The 19872-nt window shown below is 40.7% G+C and overlaps 1 protein-coding gene across 30 annotated transcripts in view; it reads left to right on the forward strand.

The window, feature by feature from the left end:
* Positions 1-19872, forward strand: part of RIMS2 (regulating synaptic membrane exocytosis 2) — a 500034-nt gene that overhangs the window by 472942 nt on the left and 7220 nt on the right. The window contains exon 1 of one of the 30 annotated variants that reach the window (XM_074886343.1): positions 5933-6336. The exons of the other annotated variants lie outside the window; for them this stretch is intronic. Within the exon in view, the coding sequence (XP_074742444.1) occupies positions 6207-6336 (130 nt within the window). The 5' untranslated portion in view covers positions 5933-6206. Of the gene's footprint in view, positions 1-5932; positions 6337-19872 lie in introns of those variants that run through there. 30 annotated transcript variants of the gene reach the window in all.

Below are 19872 nucleotides of genomic sequence, written 5' to 3' on the forward strand. Positions count from 1 at the left end.
CTGATATAACTGCACTAGCAACTAGGGAATTCTTCCAGAACAGCTGTATCAGTCAGCAAAGCTATTTTGGAAGAAATCTGTACTATGTACCTAGCTTGATACTTGGGGTGGACTTGACCTTACAGTAGAAAATGCCAGAAAAATTGGGAGAATGGAAAAATTTCCTGTTACCATTTTAGCAGACAGAAAAGCATGGCTGCATTATCCATGACTGCTTAGCAGGGAATGCTTAGAAAATCCAGAATGTATTGATTTGAAAAAAATAGAATTTAGAAAACTTACCTGGGCATAGAAACAATATAGGAATGTCATGAAACTTCAAGAAGAGTAGAGGACCACGGAAGGTTAGTGCTGCGTGGATTGGGAGCCATTGCCCTAGGATGGAGTTCATGATCATTTTAGTCATGGTCAAAAAAATACTAAGGCAAGAATAGTGAATTGTTACATGATGGGAAACAGTAAAAAAAGCCATTACTTTGTGATGACTTATGACCTTCTAGCTTTCTTCCCCTTCCAAGTGCTTGGCTGGAATTGGCACATGCCCCGCTTTGTAGGCATGGGGACAGCCAGCACAGTCCTAACACTCAGCAAATTACAGTAAGTAACAGCTTGTTACTACATGTTTGTTACTACATGTTACAAGTTTTCATACATAAACCCTGTTTTACACTGACTGGGCAGTACTTTTAATGATTTTTTCAGTGTATTGTTTTAGCTTTTCAAAAAGAGAAAAAAAAAAAAAGATTAATTCAGTAAAAATTGTAGTCTTATATCCCAGTGATACTTAACCTGGACAAATCAGTGGAAATTCCTTGAATAATAACTTATTTGGAGAATAACATTTCCTCCAACTAATGCTAGTATTTATTTTCCCTTTTCTGTCTTCCTTGAATTAGATAAATGCTGGGGTTTCAAACTGGGTTATTTTATGGAGAGGGGGATAATTCAGTTAATTCTTTTTCTGGGGCCCTTGATGTTTATCGAGTGTTTCTTCTCTGTTGATGTGTGTTGGCTCATTCGGCTTAGTGAAAGCTGAGGGTATGAGAGGAGGCCAAAACTCAGTTAAATAAAACAGTCTGGACTGCGCCTCAGTGGGAGGTGTGGGGAACTGTCCCTCACATTGTAAGAGAAAACCATTTGCCCTTCTTGTAGTGCCAATTGCACAAAGATTTCTCATAAGTGGAAATTCATTAAAGAGTTTGAATTATACTTATAATACTTTGTGCCTAATAGTTGATAGGTGTAGTGCAAGTTAAAGATAATTAACCTGTGTAAAAAGCTAGGCAGCTGAATGGTCTTTTCTGACGAGAACCATGATCTAAATAAATCCCTCTGTAGCAAACAAAATAAATCTGTAGGCAATGATTGACAGAAGAGCAGAAAAGGTGACAAAGAAAAGGGCAATAACTCCTTTTCAGTCCCATTCCCAGAATACCTTCCTTAACTGCAGGTTTAAAAGGGGGTGTTCAGAAACTTTAGATCACCTTTCTATAGTGTCTGCACTGGAGAATCCTCTCCAAAATGTGCACAAGGCCTTACGAACTTGTTTATGGCAATGTGTGCTTTTATCTTCTGTTCAGGCATCGGAGCAGGCTTTAAGAATTGATCCATCATATAGACAATAATAAAAAAATCATCTACACAGATAATTTTGCATTATTCAAGTCCAGGAAATTATGACCTCCGGGTTCAGTACGCAGAAGTAGCAATAGGATGTAAAGAAACTTCTTTCCTTTTTTTTTTTTTTCCCCCAGGAAAAAGGTATGTTTTTGTGAAGGTATCATCAAATCATTATTTTTCTGAAGCATCTCCATTTAAAGTCTATTAATTTGTGTTTACTTGGAGCATGCTTACTGAATACACCAGTTACAGTCTAAACATGGAAAAATATGGAGAATACCTTAATTTTGATTTTTTTTTTAAATTACCACACATAGTGTATCTATATGAAAAGAGAAATATACATTTATTAAATTCAGAATCTCATTATTGGCTGGCTGTATTTAGAGCAGGTTGGCACTGAAGATCCAGTGCCACAAATTCATGTTGCATGACATTTTTTAGTAATTTTCAGGGAATGCAACTAGTAAGCAATTGCTTTCCTAGTTCGGTAGATGAGCCACCAAAATATTTTATAATATATCCAACTCTACAAATAGAATTGCCTCAGGACAGTACATACATTTATAGCAGATGTTTGACCTTGTTCTGTTTGACCTGGATTCTTACAACGCACTGTTCTTTCAGCAAACTATCAGAAAATGTTAAAGAAATATGATACCTTGAAGTCTCATGCTTTTTCTTGATATTTAGCATTGAGATGGGAGTTTGTGGATGCACTTCCTTTAACAGGAATTTGATTCACTTGCAACTGGTGACACAAATCAATGAGTAGCCGTTAAAATTTTAAAAATCAGCAAAAAAACTGGGGGATGTTTTCAATACCAGGGTAGTAATCTTGTTTTCTGCAGTCAAGGCATGTGTCTAGATTGCCATCGATTAGATCATTTATGTAATGCAAGCATTAGCAACTGTTCGAGGACAGCATCCCCAAATCTCAGAATCCCCACAATTTATGGCTTTCTTCTCAGTTTTTTGTCTCTGTTTTCATTCTTCCCTTTAAACCTTTATTTTAAAGAAAGAAAATCAGGAGAGAGAGGCATATTGAGGAAGCTTGGATGGGATCATGATCCAGTGATTTGTTACAGATTTGCTGAATAGGTGTTATGTATTACAACCTCTGTTTGGGGTGATTTGGATTTGACTGCAGATTGTGTAGTATTTAAAGTGGTTTTCTTGGTAGAAGCTGATTATATCAATGACAGTAACAGGTTTTCTTATATATGGTGCAATATTAGCAAAAACATCAACTTGTTAGACTGCTAGGTCTTGTTTAGCGCTGAGGGGCTGACTGACGTGGGGGCTCCGACATTGTGGCCCAGCCTTCAGGGCGCAGTCAAATGCACAGTGAGGCCACACATCACCCAAAAAGTGCCCCATTAGTGTCTTGTTTGGTGCAGCGTGATGACCACTCCTGCAAAGGCCATCTCACGGCAGGATGGCAGGCCTCTGTGTCAGAGGGGGACTCCCAGTTTCTGCTGAGGTCAGAGTTCAGGGGAGGTGGCGGAGGTGCTTACCTTCTTACTTGGGAAAGAAAACAAGAGCAGACTGCTTGAAAGCTTGCTGGCTCCTAAGCAGGTGTTACTTCTTCTACAAGGGATACTTCTAAAGGTAGTACTTACAAAAGGAGTATTTATAAATGGGAGTGAAAGTAGATTAAACAGATGTTACAAAATCAGATGCTTTATTCTACAGTTTGCCTCTATTTTTGCACATTTCTCCAAGTCATCCAACTGTTGTTTTGCCTTTCTCTGCACCCTCAACATCTTTTTCAGTTTTATTCTGCTGTTTTTATGAAAGTTACAGATAGTTCAGATGAAATGTAATGAACATTAACCTTTTTTTTTGCTTCCAACTTCTCAATAGCAGTAATGAATTATTATTTAATCAAGCCACAGACGTTTACTTTTCTGCCATATCTTACACTGATAAAAACGTTGAAGGAAGTTTGCTTTAGTGTTTATAGATAGAAAATTCTACAGTCACCAAGTCTTTTAAAGTATCTTTAGCGATTACTTCAACATGTTTTATTGGGTTTTGCCAATTACATGATAATTGCATATTAGAGATTTAGTATTATTACTATCATAATCATAATTTATTTTAGAGCTGTTTGATTTATAGTCTTTGGGTAACATCTTTTTAGAGTAAACAGAAAAAGTTCACTCTGCAACTTGAATATACTTTAATGTGATGTAGCACGTGTACAAATGCAAAGAGTGATTTTTGAGAAAGTGCTAGAGGTGTTGCAGGCTAACCAGGTGTCCACCTCAAACCAGAGTGGCTCTGCAGGTCTCTGTGATCATGGCCTGCCCATGGGCATACCCTGTGGCATACGGGGAAAGTGTCTTGTCTGTCCCAGCAGCTCACCTTCTTGATAACCAGCAAAGAGTCCCAGATATGTTGGAAGGTGACAACCTTTGGCATGCAGCCAAACATGAACTTGTGTAGAATGACCAACTAAATACGCATTTTGGCCTATGACCTGAATGAGACATCTAAAAGATGTCAAAGCCTAGACAAGTTGCCCTGGACATCATTTATAGCTAGTGCAGAGGAAAAGAAGATTTATGTCGTTGTAAAACATAATAGTAGCTGGAGAACGGGGTGTGATTGAAAAGATGATGTTTATACCAAGTGCCTATGGTGTCACATGAAACATGTTTTATTAGGAATACTATAGTTATCTAGAAATGAAAATACTGTGCATATTGTAAAAACAGCTCTCAAAACTCACTGTTTCCCTGTAAATCTAGTGATGATGGGTTCCATCCCTGAGTGCTGAATTTCTGATTAGTTTCCATTCCTTAACAAAGCATGAGAGTAATAGTGTTGGCTCTTTACAATCTCTTATTTTTATCCAGGCACAAATATTCCTTTTGAAACATCAACTCAACAAAATATGCTCTAGGTGTGTGACTCTATGCATGTTCTTCATGAAGAGTTTCAGCTGGCTTCAAACTGGCATTCTGTTTGTTTGATCAAACCCTAAATATAATTTACCATTATTTCAGGGGATTTAAAGACCTTTGAAAGAAAACTGAAAAAAAAAAAAAAAAAAATCACATTTACTATCATTACTGTTTAAAAGCCCAGTAAGAGAACAACAGCCATGTGCAAGGTTTGATACTGCTTTTGCACTGACATGAACTATAGTGGAGTAAGTTATTGCTACTGCAAAAGACTGCTAGAGTAGCTTGTAGCTCTTTTTAATGATGGTTTCGAATGCTTTCGTTTCTTATCATTTGTGGGGGAAGGTCGCCAAATGCTATACACTCCATTAATATAACATACTGGATAAACAGAAGGGAAAGGTAATGTTAAATAGTGGTGAGGAGGACATGGAAATAAAATTGAATAGAAAAATAGTAAATATGTAAATATGAAATAGTAAAAATGATGTGTTGTAGCTATGAGCAAATTCTGTGAATTCAGGAAAGGTACACCCACATTTGCTAAGGAGGCAGGTGTGCTTTAGAGAAAAACAGCTTGGCTTGAAGTAGAGGAGAGGTGAAGGATTTGCCTGCGGCTTGTGGGGCTGGTAACTCACCAATTGCTGGGCTATGGACAGGAGAAGTAATGGCCATAAACTGAAACACAGGAGGCCTCCTCTGAAGACCAGGAAAAACCTCTTCACTGTGAGGTGAAGAACCGAGTACAGGTTGCCCAAAGAGGCTGTGGAGTCTCGATCCTTGGGGATACTCAAAGCCGTCTGGACGGGTCCCGGCTCTAGTTGGCCCTGCTGGAGCAGGGGGGTTGGTCCCTTCCCCCCTCAGCCCTTCTGTGACTCAGTGTTTCACTGCTTCTCCACACAAGCACCACCTGTCGGGTGCGGGTCTGTCACGCCGGCCGCGGCCGCTGGTGGCGGTCACCAACCAGCCTGAGCTGCCCCGGGTGCCGTCGAGGCGCTCTCCACGCCTTGGCGAAGCGTGGGGCCACCCCTCCCACCGCCTTCTCCCCCTCCTCCGCGTCTCTCTCGGGCCCCGGCCGGCCCCACCGCGCCCCTCCCGCCTCCTGCCGCGCTGGGGCCGCCCCTCGGCCCAGCGGGGGCCGGGCGGGGAGGAACAAAGTTTGCGGGCGGTGCCTGCGGGACGGCCCGTCGCTCTCGGCCGGCGCCGTTTCCCGGTCCTGCCTCCGGAGCGGTCGATATTTACAGCAGCCCGCGGCCGGGCCGCCCCGCCGGCGAGCCTCGCACGACGGGCGCCGTCCCCCCCCCCCCCCCCCCGCCGCCCGTCCCGGTGACTTACGCCGCCGGGTGACGGCTCACCCCCTGGTAGGCGGCCCCGTCCTGGCTGTGGCGGGCCCGCCCCGCCGTGAGGAGCGGCGCCGGCGGAGGCAGCGGGGCAGAGCCGGGGCAGAGCCGGGGCAGAGCCGGGCACAGCGGAGCTCCGCGCCGCGCAGCCCGCGCCGCGCTCCCCGCCACCCTCAGCCCCCCGCCCCGCTCCGCGGCACGGAGCGCCCGTGGAGGGCTCCGCTCCCCTCCGCACCGCTCCGCCGCTGCCCCCGCTCCGCGCCGCTCCGCGCCGCCCGCCGCCAAGACGCCGCGCTTCTTGTACCGCGCCAAAGGCGGGTGCCGCTCGGCCAAGATGGGCCGGCAGACGGCGGCCGGCGGTCGCACCATGCAGCGGTCGCAGAGCCGGAGCAGCCTCTCCGCCTCCTTCGAGGCGCTGGCGGTCTACTTCCCCTGCATGAACTCCCTGGAGGAGGAGGACGGAGGTGAGGGGCCGGGGCCGGGGCTGGCGGGCGCAGGTGTGCGCGGGGTGGGGTCCCCGCCCGCGGTCCCGCGGGGGGCTCGGGGTCGTTCCCGGGGCCGGGGCGGACCCGGCAGTGGCTCCGCGCCGGGAGGGGCCGGGGGTCGGGCGCCCCGGTCCCCGCCGCGGCGACGGCGCTGAGCGCGGAGCTCGGTGCGGGGACGCGGCTCCCGGAGAGTTACTTGTGTTGAGAGGTGCCTGCTTGTAGCTGGAGATGGGGTGTGATTGAAGAGATGATGTTTATCATCACACTGGAAATGAAGTTATTGGCTGAGCTGTAGTTATGTTGGAAAAAAAAATGGGGTAGAGGGTCTTTACATTTTGTGCTCATTCATAAAGGAAAACAAACACCACTTCCTCATGGGTGGTTTTCTGCCATTACATGGGCTTGCTCAGGTATCCCTTGTCCGTTAATACAACATCATTTACAAAGAATGCCAGATCTGAACAATTAAATGGTGGCCCTGTTTAACTTTTTCTTAGGAATGGCAGTGTAGGTGGAAGGCTGCGCGTACCAGTAGACCTTACAGGTCTCACTCACAGTTAATCTCTACACATAAAAGTAAGTCCCACTAGCAAAGTGCGTGTGTAATTTCTATGTATTTGTTGCAGGACCAGAACTTTACATAACAAAGGAAGGAAACGAAACGGATTTTCTGTATCACTGTGGGGAGAAAAAAAAAAAAAAAAAAAAAAAAGACGACCAAAACCTAAGCTAGCTATCAAAAAACCTGAAAATAAAAAGTTCCAGTTACTATTCGGAGTGTGTGTAACAAATGTACATGTACAGTTAAGCATGGCACCACACCCTGCCCGGGACAGAAGCTGTGTTTCATGAGTTTGTTTTGAAAATACTGGTTTTGTAAAGAAAATAATCTGGTGTGTTTAAATATGCTTACATGCAGAATGAACTGCTGGTCTTCCCAGAGTTTATCAGAACTAATTCAAGATTTTTAATTTCATTAAGATTAATGGAGCATATTGCACCTTCAATAGATTTGAGCAATATCAAATTACAATAATATATTTGTCTAGTGCTGCTAGACAAACATGTATCAACTCTGTATGTACACCATTCATAATCTGTATTTAAAATACCTGCATAAGCAGGCACCTTCCACATCTCAGGCCCAGAGTTGAGTGGCAAGCGTTTGTCCCCAATCTTCACACGTCTTGATTTATCTTTTAATGTGCAACAGTCCCTGAAGTCTCTTCTCCAAAGCATCTTTCCTTTTCTGATGTGTATGACAAGGTGCGATCCCTCACATTTCCCCTCGACCCTACCTACTCAGGGACTGGCCAGTTTGCCCCTTTCTGTAAAAAAGAGGGAGCAAAAAGAGGGAGCTGCTCCCTGGAGCGAAATATGCTGTCTTTCAGTACTCTCATCGGCTCCCTGCCTTGAACAATGAAGTGAACTGCAAAATATTGCCAGTAGACTGCAGGGTAGGCTTCAGAGGACATTTTTTAATCTTTTGACATGCTGTAAACACTATGGCTGAAAACACTCATTTTTAAAACACTGAGCATAAATTATGCTAAACATGCTTAGGTATTCTTTAAAGATTTTTTCTCTATCATTCCAGAATAGTTGTCTTTTCAGTCCTGTTTATTAGTTACAATAATTGCATTAATCCTGTGAGAAATCAGTGGTTTGTTTTTTTTTTTCTGGTCTGTTTTCTTCTCTAGGAAACACTCCTCAGTTGACATCTGTGTATGTTTAAAACTGTTCACTGGTTTAAAGAAATATGAAATATATGAAAGTCAGTAAAGTAAGATCTGTTAATTTAAGGGTAATTTTAATGATTTATTTAGTTTGTGCTGGCAAGTTATTTAAAGTTATTTAAAGAAGTGTTAAAAGAATGTATACTGATTTTTTTACATGTTGTGTTGATTCATGTTATCCTATTTAGATGTAGGCTGCACTTGAAAAAGCATTTCATGTAATTTCAATGAACAAGTAGAGATATAATTGCTGTGCAGTTTTTATGGAGCAGAGTTTCTGCTACCTGAGATTTCAAACATACCAGGTTACTGAGGAAGTGACAGGCGTGACAGCTAGACTCTTCTCCTGAGTGCTCTCAATGAGATTAGAAAGAAAAAAATTTAATGGGTTTTTTTGATGACAAGTCACCTCTGCACTCAAATTGAAATTTGCTTCTTCTGAGTGCTTCTATGCAATTATATTTATGTACCACCAGTGTCCTAAGTGAGTGCTGTACATGCATTCCCATGTTCATGTACTTAATGCTTTTTTACAGTTAGTTTAATCTAAAAAGATAGATGTTAAATCCACTTTGTAAGTTATTCATCCTCAAGATGTAGTTATTTCTGCATATGATGGGTAGGTTAAAAAAAGATAACCTGCTAGAGGGGTGCTTTTACATTTCCCTGACCTGTTGGGGCATTTATTTGTGATACTTTCTTGAAGACTTTTGTTCATTAACTGCTGAAATGAATACACTGGTTTGTAGGTATATCTTTGGGTATGAAAGAATATCGGTACTGTCAAGTTCAGAAGCAACTGAATAGTAAGTAATTCAATACAGTGTATTAATAATTTTAGAAACTGTTTTTGAACATGATGATTGAGAACATCCATTTGATTGTTAGGTGATTAAAGAAGGAGACTTCTTAAGCCCTGGCATCCAAGCTGTAATGTAGTGAGGAAACAGGCTGTGGAAAGGCTGCAGTTTTCCAGTTGGTAGCCTTGAACTTGCCATAGGTAGGCCTGAATTTGCCGTGATTGGCCAGGTTTGCAGCACAGGGAACTGCTGTTCATGCTAGCATTTCCTACTTGCTGATCAGTTAGACAAGCCCTTCAAGTTTGTTTACATTCATTATTTTTAAAGGAGTTATACTTGGCTGTGTCTAGTAAAACGTATTGAAAAATCTTTTTTTTCATCATCAATTTATTTCTGGCATGTGTGCATGTGCACACACAGAACTAACATGTCATACGGTACCAGAGCAAATTACATATGTTATCAAAGTATCAAAGTTGTTAAAGAGTGTCTTTTGCATTTTTTTGTTAGATTCATTGATGATAAAGTGTACAGCCTGCATAGTAAAGTGAGAATTGGCATCAAATAATGCTTGGAACAGATTTAAATTATGCGGAATTTGTTGAAGAGGTGTGGGGACAGAGGACAATTAGTACTTCCATGAATACTCCTGAAGCATCTCAAGCCTCAAATTTTGTCTGAAATCCTGTCTTTGTTGAAATCAAAGGAAATTTTGTCATTAAATTCAAAAGACCAGGGAATTTCCAATGTCAATGTGTGTGACATCCTTATAGATGTCTGTGTAGTCATAGTGCAAAATTTCATGCACATAATATATTTAAAAGTAGTGGATATGAGTTTACTAAACTTTCCTGTGGACAGCTGGAAAATGTTCTAAAGCAAGTGAATTCTTGTCTATGTGAAGGTTACTGGAGAAGAATTACAGTTATCCAGCATACACTGAGAAAAGAAGAGGGAAACTCAGATTGCCTGTGGTCATTAGAAAGCCCATGTCTATTTTTATGAGTGGAACTGTTAACTTGGTGCTTCCTCAAATTACACTGTGTGTATTGTTTGCTGTAATAAACTTGCGCTACAGTTTGCTTTTATACTCTATTTACATTCACTTCTGATTTGCATTTACACTGAGGTGTTGCTATAAACTGTTAAATAGCAGGTTGCCAGGAGTGTAGCTACTGCTAGTCATGGCAAGATCTGTGTGCAGAACTATGCTCTCCAAAATGGGTATATTTCAATTGAATGTCTTCTTTTGCCAAAGTTTTTGGGTGGTAGTGGAGCTGTGTGATTCAAGTCAAATGCTTTGCAGGTGCTGAAGACAATTCAAGAGATAATTTATGATAATTTAAGACATAAACTAATTCAGAAAGAACAGGAAAGCATCTTGGTCTCCCAGTATGTTAGAAAAACAAAAGGCAACTGAAAAAAAAAGAAGAGCCACAGAATGTTCTTGAGTCCAAGACAATCACGCCAAAAATAGCAAGAATTAGTTGTGTTAGCTGAGGAGAAGATACATTACAGTTTTGCATATTGATGTCTACCAAAAGAAGTACCTGAGTGTTGCTTCCAGAGTTCAGCAGGAATAGAACCACATTATAGACTCCTGTCAACTGGTTGATAACTATCTGGGAAACTTGCTTGAGGGGTTGTTCGATCCCACACAGGTATCAGCAGGAGTGTTGCCATTGATACTAGTGAGTGAAGGATCAGGACTTAAATGTATGCTGAACTGCTCAGTTGAGCACTGTTACTGGCTTCAGTGGCATTTCTCACCTATTAATCATTGCTCATTGGTAGAGCTGGAATAAAGCACAGCAGTTCCTGGATTCTGTTCCTGTGGTTAGGCCACCAGATCGCACTGTCCCTCTGGAGGTCCCAGTAGACAATAACAAGCAGACAATAATTTAACCAGAAATAGAAAATGGGGGAAGTAGTAACAATAAATTCATTAGCACGGTAATTATTAAAGTGAAGAGAATCCTGTTCATGTAGTTATGCTTTAAAATTATTCTCTTAAAAAGAATAAAGTAATAGTAGGAATATCAGCCAGTGAAGAAAAATGAGAATAACTACATCTTCTTGGGGGAATTGGCCTACTTTTTGGCCTTGGTAGTAAAGATGACCTTGTTTACGTGGATGTTCACAGTCAGAGCCAAGGTGGAATATGAAAGAAGGGTATACTGCCCTGTGGCAGGGTAGCTGCTGTAAAAGCTGAAGCTTTAAAGACCTTGGCTTGATTGATGCTAACATGCCAGAGATTGTTGTGCATCTCATGCAACAGTGGGGTGGCTCATTTTAGAGGATAACAATTGCTCTGAATATGGAATAATAATAATCATTCCACACAGAATCTATATGACATTTAAGTTTATGGTTGATATTTTTTTATGTTTGCTGCTAAGACACTGCTCAGGGGCTGAGCTGAGTCAGCCTTTCTGTCAGTGTGGTGGGGTGGGTCTCTCCCACTTCTGCAGCTCCTCGGGCTGACTCCAGGGTGGAGGCACTACAGAAGGCATTTCCAGCAATTGGCATCTCTCTTTCCAGTCCCAAGTGTTTTTACCAATTACACTCAGGTGCTATACTGCTGAAGTAGATGTAGATGCCAAGATGGGTAAGACCTTTTAAATAAGAAGCTTAGAAAAAACTGTACTGTTTCTGGCAAAGTAAGCAGTGTGACAAACAAAGCACATGTATTCTGGGAAACATCTGGAAAATCGACAGAAAAGTAGAAGAGACTGCAGAAGGATTGATATTCAAAGTACAACATACCTCAACCTGACTATATGATAGAAATGCCCAACAGAGTTTTAAAGCTGTATTTCCCTTATATTTGTTGTATTTCTCTTCTGAGCTGCTAGTTACACTGCAGCATGTACCTGAATAGCTAACAAATAACTCAGGTGTGGCTATAACACCAGCAATGAAGCTGCAGCATATGACAGGTTTCATCTCTGGTGGTATCTACACAAACCTGAAAAACACTGTTTCACTTATATCTACATGCTGTAATTGTTATTTTTCAATGGCAAGGTCAACAGTATAGTCAGAGCAGCAGCACACTGTGTTGTCATTGTTTCAATTGAAGAGGTAAATGTTTAACAGCAGTAGTTTGAAAATGGGTCATTAGAGTGTGAAATTTGCTCAGAGTTTTGGGAACTGTGGTTATTTAAATAATGATATTTGCATAGTATCATTACTCAATTTAGACAAAGCTAGGAGGAAGAATTGTTTCTAATTTGTGTAATCTCAGTAGCCATCCAACTACTTGGCACCATCTATCTCATTAAACCCTAATAGAGGGTGTTGAGTTGTGTCAACACACTTGCTACATCATTCAAAAATGCTGCACAGATCTGTCTGATAGTGTATGTAGTAACCCTAGCTATACTAAAAATAATTAAGGTCGCATAAAAGAATGATGTTACTGTCATTACTGCATATTTAGAAAGTATCTCTCAATTCATATAGTACAAAAATAAAAAAGCAATTGTAAGCTCCTCAGTATGTACACTCTTCACTGTTTAAGAAGTTTTAATCTGTTCTTGACACTGCACGGAATAATTGTTATTAATAAGTGCATAAGAATGCTATACATCCAGAAAATTGAATGTACGTATAAACATAAAAACATTATCACTCAAAACTGCAGTGATGGTTTCTTTTTACTTAAGAGGGTCATCCTTTGTCACTGGCAAAATCAAAGACTGGTTTAAAGATTTCTTGTGGTGAAGATGTGCACCTATTTAGTGATTCCTTATGTAAATGGTATATAAAATTAGAATGTAATTCCACAAAATTGCTTGCTCTCTTTTTTTCAGGATTTTAATAGCTTGGGGATGAGACTGATTTCTCACTGCTTTGCACTTTTTGTAGTCATGTAGATTGTTGTACAGGATGTACAAAGTGGATATAAAATGCTACCATTCTGTTTTGACACATGCACAAAATATGCACAACATCAGACCTATTATATTTGAATGATTAAGAACTTCTATCTGTGTGGAGAACATAACTGGTCTAAATGAGGCTTCCTGAAAAACTGTTCATTTGGGTCACTTGGCACATGGGACATCCAGCTGTGGGCTGCAAAGCTACGTGACTCTTCATTGTCATATCTCTGTGTTCAGTTTCATAGCAATCATGAGAGGCTTTTGGCAGGTGCATCCTCTGACCACACTTAGAAAAACAATGGTCTGATCAGTAACAGAAACAGAGACTTCTGCAGAAGTGCTGGAAAGGCCTGAATGGCTGTGTGCAGGTGTGTTCCTGATTACCATCTCACTGTCAGGAGTTGTGCATTTCTAAATAAAAGTAATTAGGGTAACAGTAATTCTGCATTTGATGTCTGCTGGTTTTATATTGCATCAGAACAAAAATTTTTTTGTGATCCCATATTTGAGACATTTGCAACAGTATTTTTCCAAGTTAGATTCAAACCTTTATGATTCTCCAGTTGGACTGGCTAATCAAGGGGTAGTTCACTAGCTCAGTAAACCTCAGTATAGCAGCTAACTTGGAAATATATCTTACACAAATTTGAAGAAAACATTTGTTCTTGGCCCTGCAGTCATACGTTTGAAAAAAATACCAAAAACGTAATAGAGATGTCCTGATCTGTCTTGGGCCAAATAGGTGACTAAAAATATAAAAAATAGTTTATTTTCTTACTGTGTATTACAGTCAAGATCTGTAATCAACATCTGTAAAACAAAGGATCCAACCAGATCTGCACAGCCAGTTTGTTGGTATATAGTCAGAGCCAAGTAGCCAAAAGAGAATTGGAAATCACATCAGTACTAACACCTCTCATCCTTACAGGTGGGGTTATTTAGTTTTGATCCTCTGGGATAGCTCCCAGTCCGTTGGCTGTCTGTTATCAGGGGTAAATTCTTTGTCAAGGGAACGGCCAAGCAGCAAACCTCTGTGCTGTGGTTCTGATTATACTTAACTGGGATTTCCAGGGAGTGTTACATAGCACAGGTATTCAAAAGACGCTCCAAGCTGTCAGAGAAGGCTATTTGTCTTTTTTATATGTAGCACGTTCAGTAGTGATTCTGAATAATAATACAGGGGATACTGGAATTTTGGGAACAGTAAGTAATTGTCATGTATGTAGAAAACCAGCTCTTTGTTAACACTTCAGTCTTGTAAAAATGTTTCAAAAACTTTGGGGACCGCAAGTGTTGAAGAGCTTAAACTGATGAATGCCCCACACAGACAGAAGCATTTTCTATTGTCTGATGCTCTTAATGATTTGCTGAAGGGTCAGTTAGAACTGAAGAATGGACATCAGCAGAGCAGTGAAATTAAAGTGGCAGAATACAATTTAAGCACATTAAAATGTGGGAGAGAACAAGGAGCAGGTGCCTGCCTTCAACCACAGCATTGCTTGGGAGCAAGTGTGTGGTAAAGTGACTTCACATCGCACAGCCACAAGAAGATTGAATGGACGACCAGCCTTGCCATGGCAGGGAAGTGAAATGCAGACAAAGGATGATGCAATCTGGACAAAACTTTATATCTTGGGAGCAACTGAGATTCATGATGTCTGCCTCTTGGCCAGTTCTCTCTTTCATTTTTTCTTAGGCCTTGTCTTCATTAACCTTAATCTTAATTAACCATTCTTCCAGCATGGCCAGAGGAAAGAGAGAGGCAGAAACACAAAGGCACAGGACAAGAGTAAAGAAGCATTTCTTGGCTGGAAATGAAAAGCTAGTGAGGCCTTCCAAGAAATTTAAAAATGCATAGTGCAAACTGAGGCTGTCAGTCCGGGCTCTCTCAGACTTTCCAAACCTGGCTCCTCCCATACTGAAGAGCTTCCCTACTGGAGGCAGCTCTGCTTTTGGGTGGCAGAGCAGGCCATCCCCATCCCAGCCAGAATGTCTCAGTGGTTTATGTTCAGATATTCATGGGAACAGGAACTGGAACACAGGTCTTCCCGTCTTCCTTACAAGTGCAAAGTAATAGCCCCTGGTTGCAGTTTCTCCCTGGCCCTGCAAATGCTCTTTGGGCTTCATAAATGCTGGCAGCATGCACTGTGAAAAACCTTCATCAGAAGGACTAACACGGTGCTTCATCAGCTGGTCATTAGCACTGGCCTCTGGAAATCAGGGCAATGGGCTCAAAGCTTTTCAAATTGATGTGACAGTGGAGGCTGGGTTTCCCAAATCCTGCTTAAACTGGTAGATCCTAACCCATGTCTGCTGCTTGGGGTCTGTGGGTGACACAAGGAAAGAAACAACCCAGCTGTGTTTCCCAGCAGTGCTTCAAGAGCTAAATGCCTCCCTCAATTCAATGCAGCCAAAACCTGGGCTGCTCCAGACACAGAACTGTGCAGCTGCAAGGGAATTTGAGACCTACCCTGTCTTCCTTTTCTTAGGTAGGATCAAATGTTCCTAGACTGTCTGATGATTTTATCTAGTCTGTCGTGCCCAGAGGAGATATCTAGATATGTAAAGAGCTTTACTCTTGAAAAATGGTCATTTTAAAGGCAGCTTATTCTCTTTGTGGATCTAATACCTGAGTTCAAATGAAAATACCGAAGCATTCTTTATGCTTCCTTCCGAACTCATCCTTTTGGTGAGTTGGGGAGAGCAGAGAAGAGCCACCTCAAGTGCTTCAGTGTGTTTCTGAAGCCACAGCTGCTCTGTGCTCAGTACAAGTCTTGCCAAAGGATCACATACCACCTGGGGACTGGCATAGCCAGCCTGCCTCTGCCTGTGCCAGCAATGTCCTTGCTTGGGGCTTTGTGCCTGGTGCTGAGCAGTTGTTGGAAGCTCTTGCTGAGAGCGAGTGGAGAGCTCTCACTCTCCCCACCAGAGGCAGATTTCATTTGGCTAGATCCCAGATCATGGAGAGTAATCTGATGAATTCATGGCAGTTTTTGATTTGTCCTAATCTGATATTGAAGATTGTATCAGTAGTCTTGCACCCCTGATTTGCAAGTGATTTGCACTCCAAGTTGTGGGAACAAATAATTCCATGTATAATTTAGAAAATGTGGCCTGTGGAGTCTATTTGCAGTAACCATATTAGTTAAATTACCAGTGTGATTAACTGTAAGAATGAATGTGCTTTCATAAATGCCAAAGCAATTATTTCTGGTAATTTATTCCACTCCTTACAATATGGCTGCAAGAATGTGAGCTAGTGTTTTTCAGATAATATGTTCCATATTTTGTGATGGGGACTTGAGAGAAATTTTTTCTTTTTAGGGCAATTAGATTATACTAATTTGGAGAACATTTTCAGTGTTCTTTATTATGAGTTTAGTAAATTGTGAGTAAAATGATTTTCAGTGTAGGTGGTCAGCAACATACTTAGCAACAAAGTATGCTGCTAAACTCTCTTGTTTCCACATCCTTTCACTTGGTAGGATTAAAAGCAGCATGCATGAGTTGAGTTTATATGTATATATACTTTCCGGTTATAAAACCACCGCTTTTACAGTGGCACCATTTACATGTTTACTTCTGTGTGAGTGTCAGATGCATTCCCAAGTTACTCATTTAGCTAGAGAGTAGCATCACCTCCATTGGGTTCATTCAACTGTATGTTTGTTTTCACAAATGTTTTTGTAAAATGATCCGTTGTAGAAGAAAAAGAACAACTTTAAAACATATTGTTGGTTTGTTCCTTTTGGTCTGGGTCCAGTACAAAATGTAGCCACACAAGTAGTTGAATTAGCACAACAGAGGAGGTTTTAATTTCCAGGCAGGAATGAGGGAAAATGGTTTGGATTTACAAGAGTGGCAAGACCCTCAACCAGATCTTGTACCAGCTACAGCTTGGAAGTATGGCACCAAAGGCTATCTCTTTGAGTAATTACTTTGTGTTTTCTTTGCTACTTGCAAGCTTTTAAGTACTTAAATGCTGAATTTATGAAACACAAATTATGGATTATGTAAATACTGTCTTTGCTTTTAAATTGTTTGAGGAATTGTGAGATTATTTTTTATTTATTACATTTTTCCAGGGACCGATGTATTGCTAGTATTGTGGGCTATCAAGGGTAGGTATTTCTCATGTGTATTACTATGTCCTAGTTTAGCCAAACTTAATCTGAAAGAACATTTGTCTCTAAAGCAGTGGCTCAGGAGTCATGCCTGTGATCTGGGTCTTCTTCTGTACTTCTATTCTGAATTACCATTTTGCTCTTAAAATCTTCCAATTCTTATTTCAAGAAGCATCAACATCATGATTAGGAGCCTTTTTGCTGAAAGTTAGATCTTTCTCTTTTGAGACTAGCAGAGAGCTCTGCCTGTTTCTGTTGAAAACTAGAAAATAGTTATTCACATAGCCTCCTTTCAACCCTCCTTAAATTCAGTGTTAAGGTCAAAATAATTACTGTTTACCACGCACATTTATACAATAGTTGGATATACTATGTGTGCCTAACTTTCGTGATGTATCAAAGTTGTATCTTCTCAGCTATCGGCCTGGCTTCATGTGGACCAGAGCACTTATTTCAGTTAAAATTAATGCGGGAAAGTAAAACTACTTAAAAATAAGATTCAGAGGGACGCTAAGAACAGCTACATACATGCCTGCATGAAGATTTAAATGGCAATTGCACCAGTTCTGCCTTGATTTTTCAGTAAATTGATGTGCATTTTCTTGAATGTTCTGGTAGAGTGAAGGCATACAGACATAATACTAATTCAGAAAAAAATCTGCCTTACTAATTAGTAAAAGTTACTATATACTCCTTCACATATCACTATTCAAACACATATTTATCCCAAACCCCAAAATCTTTGAAAGATATGATATGAAGAGATTGAAGAATCATGCAAGATGGAGATGCTCTGTTAAATTTGCATGAGAGAATTCATGTTTGCAACAGTGAACTGAGAGGCTGAACGAAAATGAATGCTTACCAACCAAAGATCGCTTATAACAGAAGAGTAATATCCTGTAACAATACTTGAATGAAAAGAGCATGGGGCTTCAGGAGTTGTGTGCCTTTCACATGTAACTATGATGCAGTGTACCTTTTCTACAAAACTATAGCATGATTTTTTACTGGCAGTTATGTGGGAATATTTCTTTGATATGAGTGATTGGATCTTAGAACAACTCTGGACCAGTGTTGGAAGTCAGCTGCCAGCTTTCATTAGTTTAATATGAATAATAAAACCAGCAGACACTTTAAACAGTACAGCCCAACAGAAATGAAGTTGCTGACTTCTGCCCTTCATTTTTCATATGTCATGTTAGCCTTGTATCTTTTTTATTTGTATTTATTGCACCAGATATTGATGGGCATTTTCAGAAGTAGTTTCGATGTATTAAAAAAGTATTTCACTCTGTTGGGTACTAAATTCATGTGGATAGCTGAAGTTCTAGAGGAAAATTATTACTTTTGTTATTTTTATAAACTGATTAAAATTTACGGTGTTAAGGAATGTGCAGAAGACTTGTAATAAGCAATATGATTTGAACCACTCATGATATACCTATAGCAATGTCTCGCTACTGCTAAATATTGCAAAGTTATTAATCTTTCTTGACAAGGGGCCAGTTGGTTTCAAGGTGTTTTGGGTGTCTGTTTCTCAGTTCTCTAAAATTCCCATGCTCTTTATCTGACCTAATATCCCTGCTGACTGGAGAGTCTGGTAGACTTCAAGCCACACTGCAGACTGTAGGACAGAGTGACACTAAGTGTGGACGTTGAACTCAAAGTCCCTCTCCTATTCCCTGTCCAAGAGTGCAGGTCCTCTTACTCTAAGCCAGCCCCTGTGCTCACACATTCTCCTTGGGGTGTGAGAGTCCTTCTCCCAGGACAGTCTTCTCCCTGGCTCATTTCCTTTCTGAAATCCCTAGAGCTTCACTGACCCCACAGGTTCAGCAGTTCTTCTGACCTCTGGTACCTGATGAGCCAGAGAAGGCGTAAAGGGTATCAGAGGCTACAAACAACTGCAGAAGAGGGTGAGTCCCTAGACATCTGAGGATATTGGATATTATTATACCCTCACTGTATCAGTATTTAAGAATTCTGATATTATTTGGTGTTGTGTACATTTGGAGTTATTGCTCTTTTATAATAATATCAGTATATCACACATCACTGTGGTGAAGTCAGGGGAGTGTTGAACAGATGAAAGAAATTGGAATACCGAATTTCCTGCCTCATTGCAGGGAACAGCATTTAAAATCAGAAATGACATGGAGTGACTGTCTTATTCATGAAAGAAAAACTGAAGCTTCACTCCTACTCCCTCCTTAATTTTGTGGGGGTTTTTTTGGTGGTGCTTTCAATATATCTTTCAGCTGAGGTCTTGATCAAAATTCATACACTAAAATGCTACTATATTAAGTTTTGAGTATATTTTCCCTTGTCTGATACCCAGCTATCTGTCACTTTGCTGTTTTTACAACTAAAATTAAACTGTGTAAGCAGATACAAAAATTGTTACTCTTGGAGGTGGTAATAAAGTTTCATATTGTGCATAAAAGTCAATACTGTAGTTTTAAGTTATAAAGCTAAAGCAGATATAAAGAGTGTGAATATAGAAGAAAAAATGGGAAGGGTTCTTGATTTGTTGTTTACTATGCTCACTAATGAATATCTGTCATTTGATTTAGCAGGTAATGACCAAATGTTTTTAAATCAGATAATTAATCTGAATTAGAACATTCCTCAGACACTGCAAGTTTTTACTTAATGGTAATATTTTCATTTAATTCCAAAGAGAGAGGTATTCATCCAGAGAAAATGTATTTTAAACACGCTAGACTATGGATGGTGTAAATCCATGAGCAGATGTGTTGTGGATATGCTGTCTGCCCTTGAAAGGCAGGTGGTGACAGAGCTAAGGTCCTGTAAAAGAGATTTACGATGCTGCTTGCCTATTATTTAAAAAATGGTAATTTTTAAATGGAAGTTTTGGTCCCAATCATTCATTTCTGTCTTCAAGCGTTTCTGCCACGTGGAGTGGTGGTGTGCTGCCCACAGCCATGCCCCGCAGGGCTGCCCAGCT

Source organism: Strix uralensis, chromosome 1 (assembly GCF_047716275.1).
Source record: "Strix uralensis isolate ZFMK-TIS-50842 chromosome 1, bStrUra1, whole genome shotgun sequence".
Classification (NCBI taxonomy): domain Eukaryota; kingdom Metazoa; phylum Chordata; class Aves; order Strigiformes; family Strigidae; genus Strix; species Strix uralensis.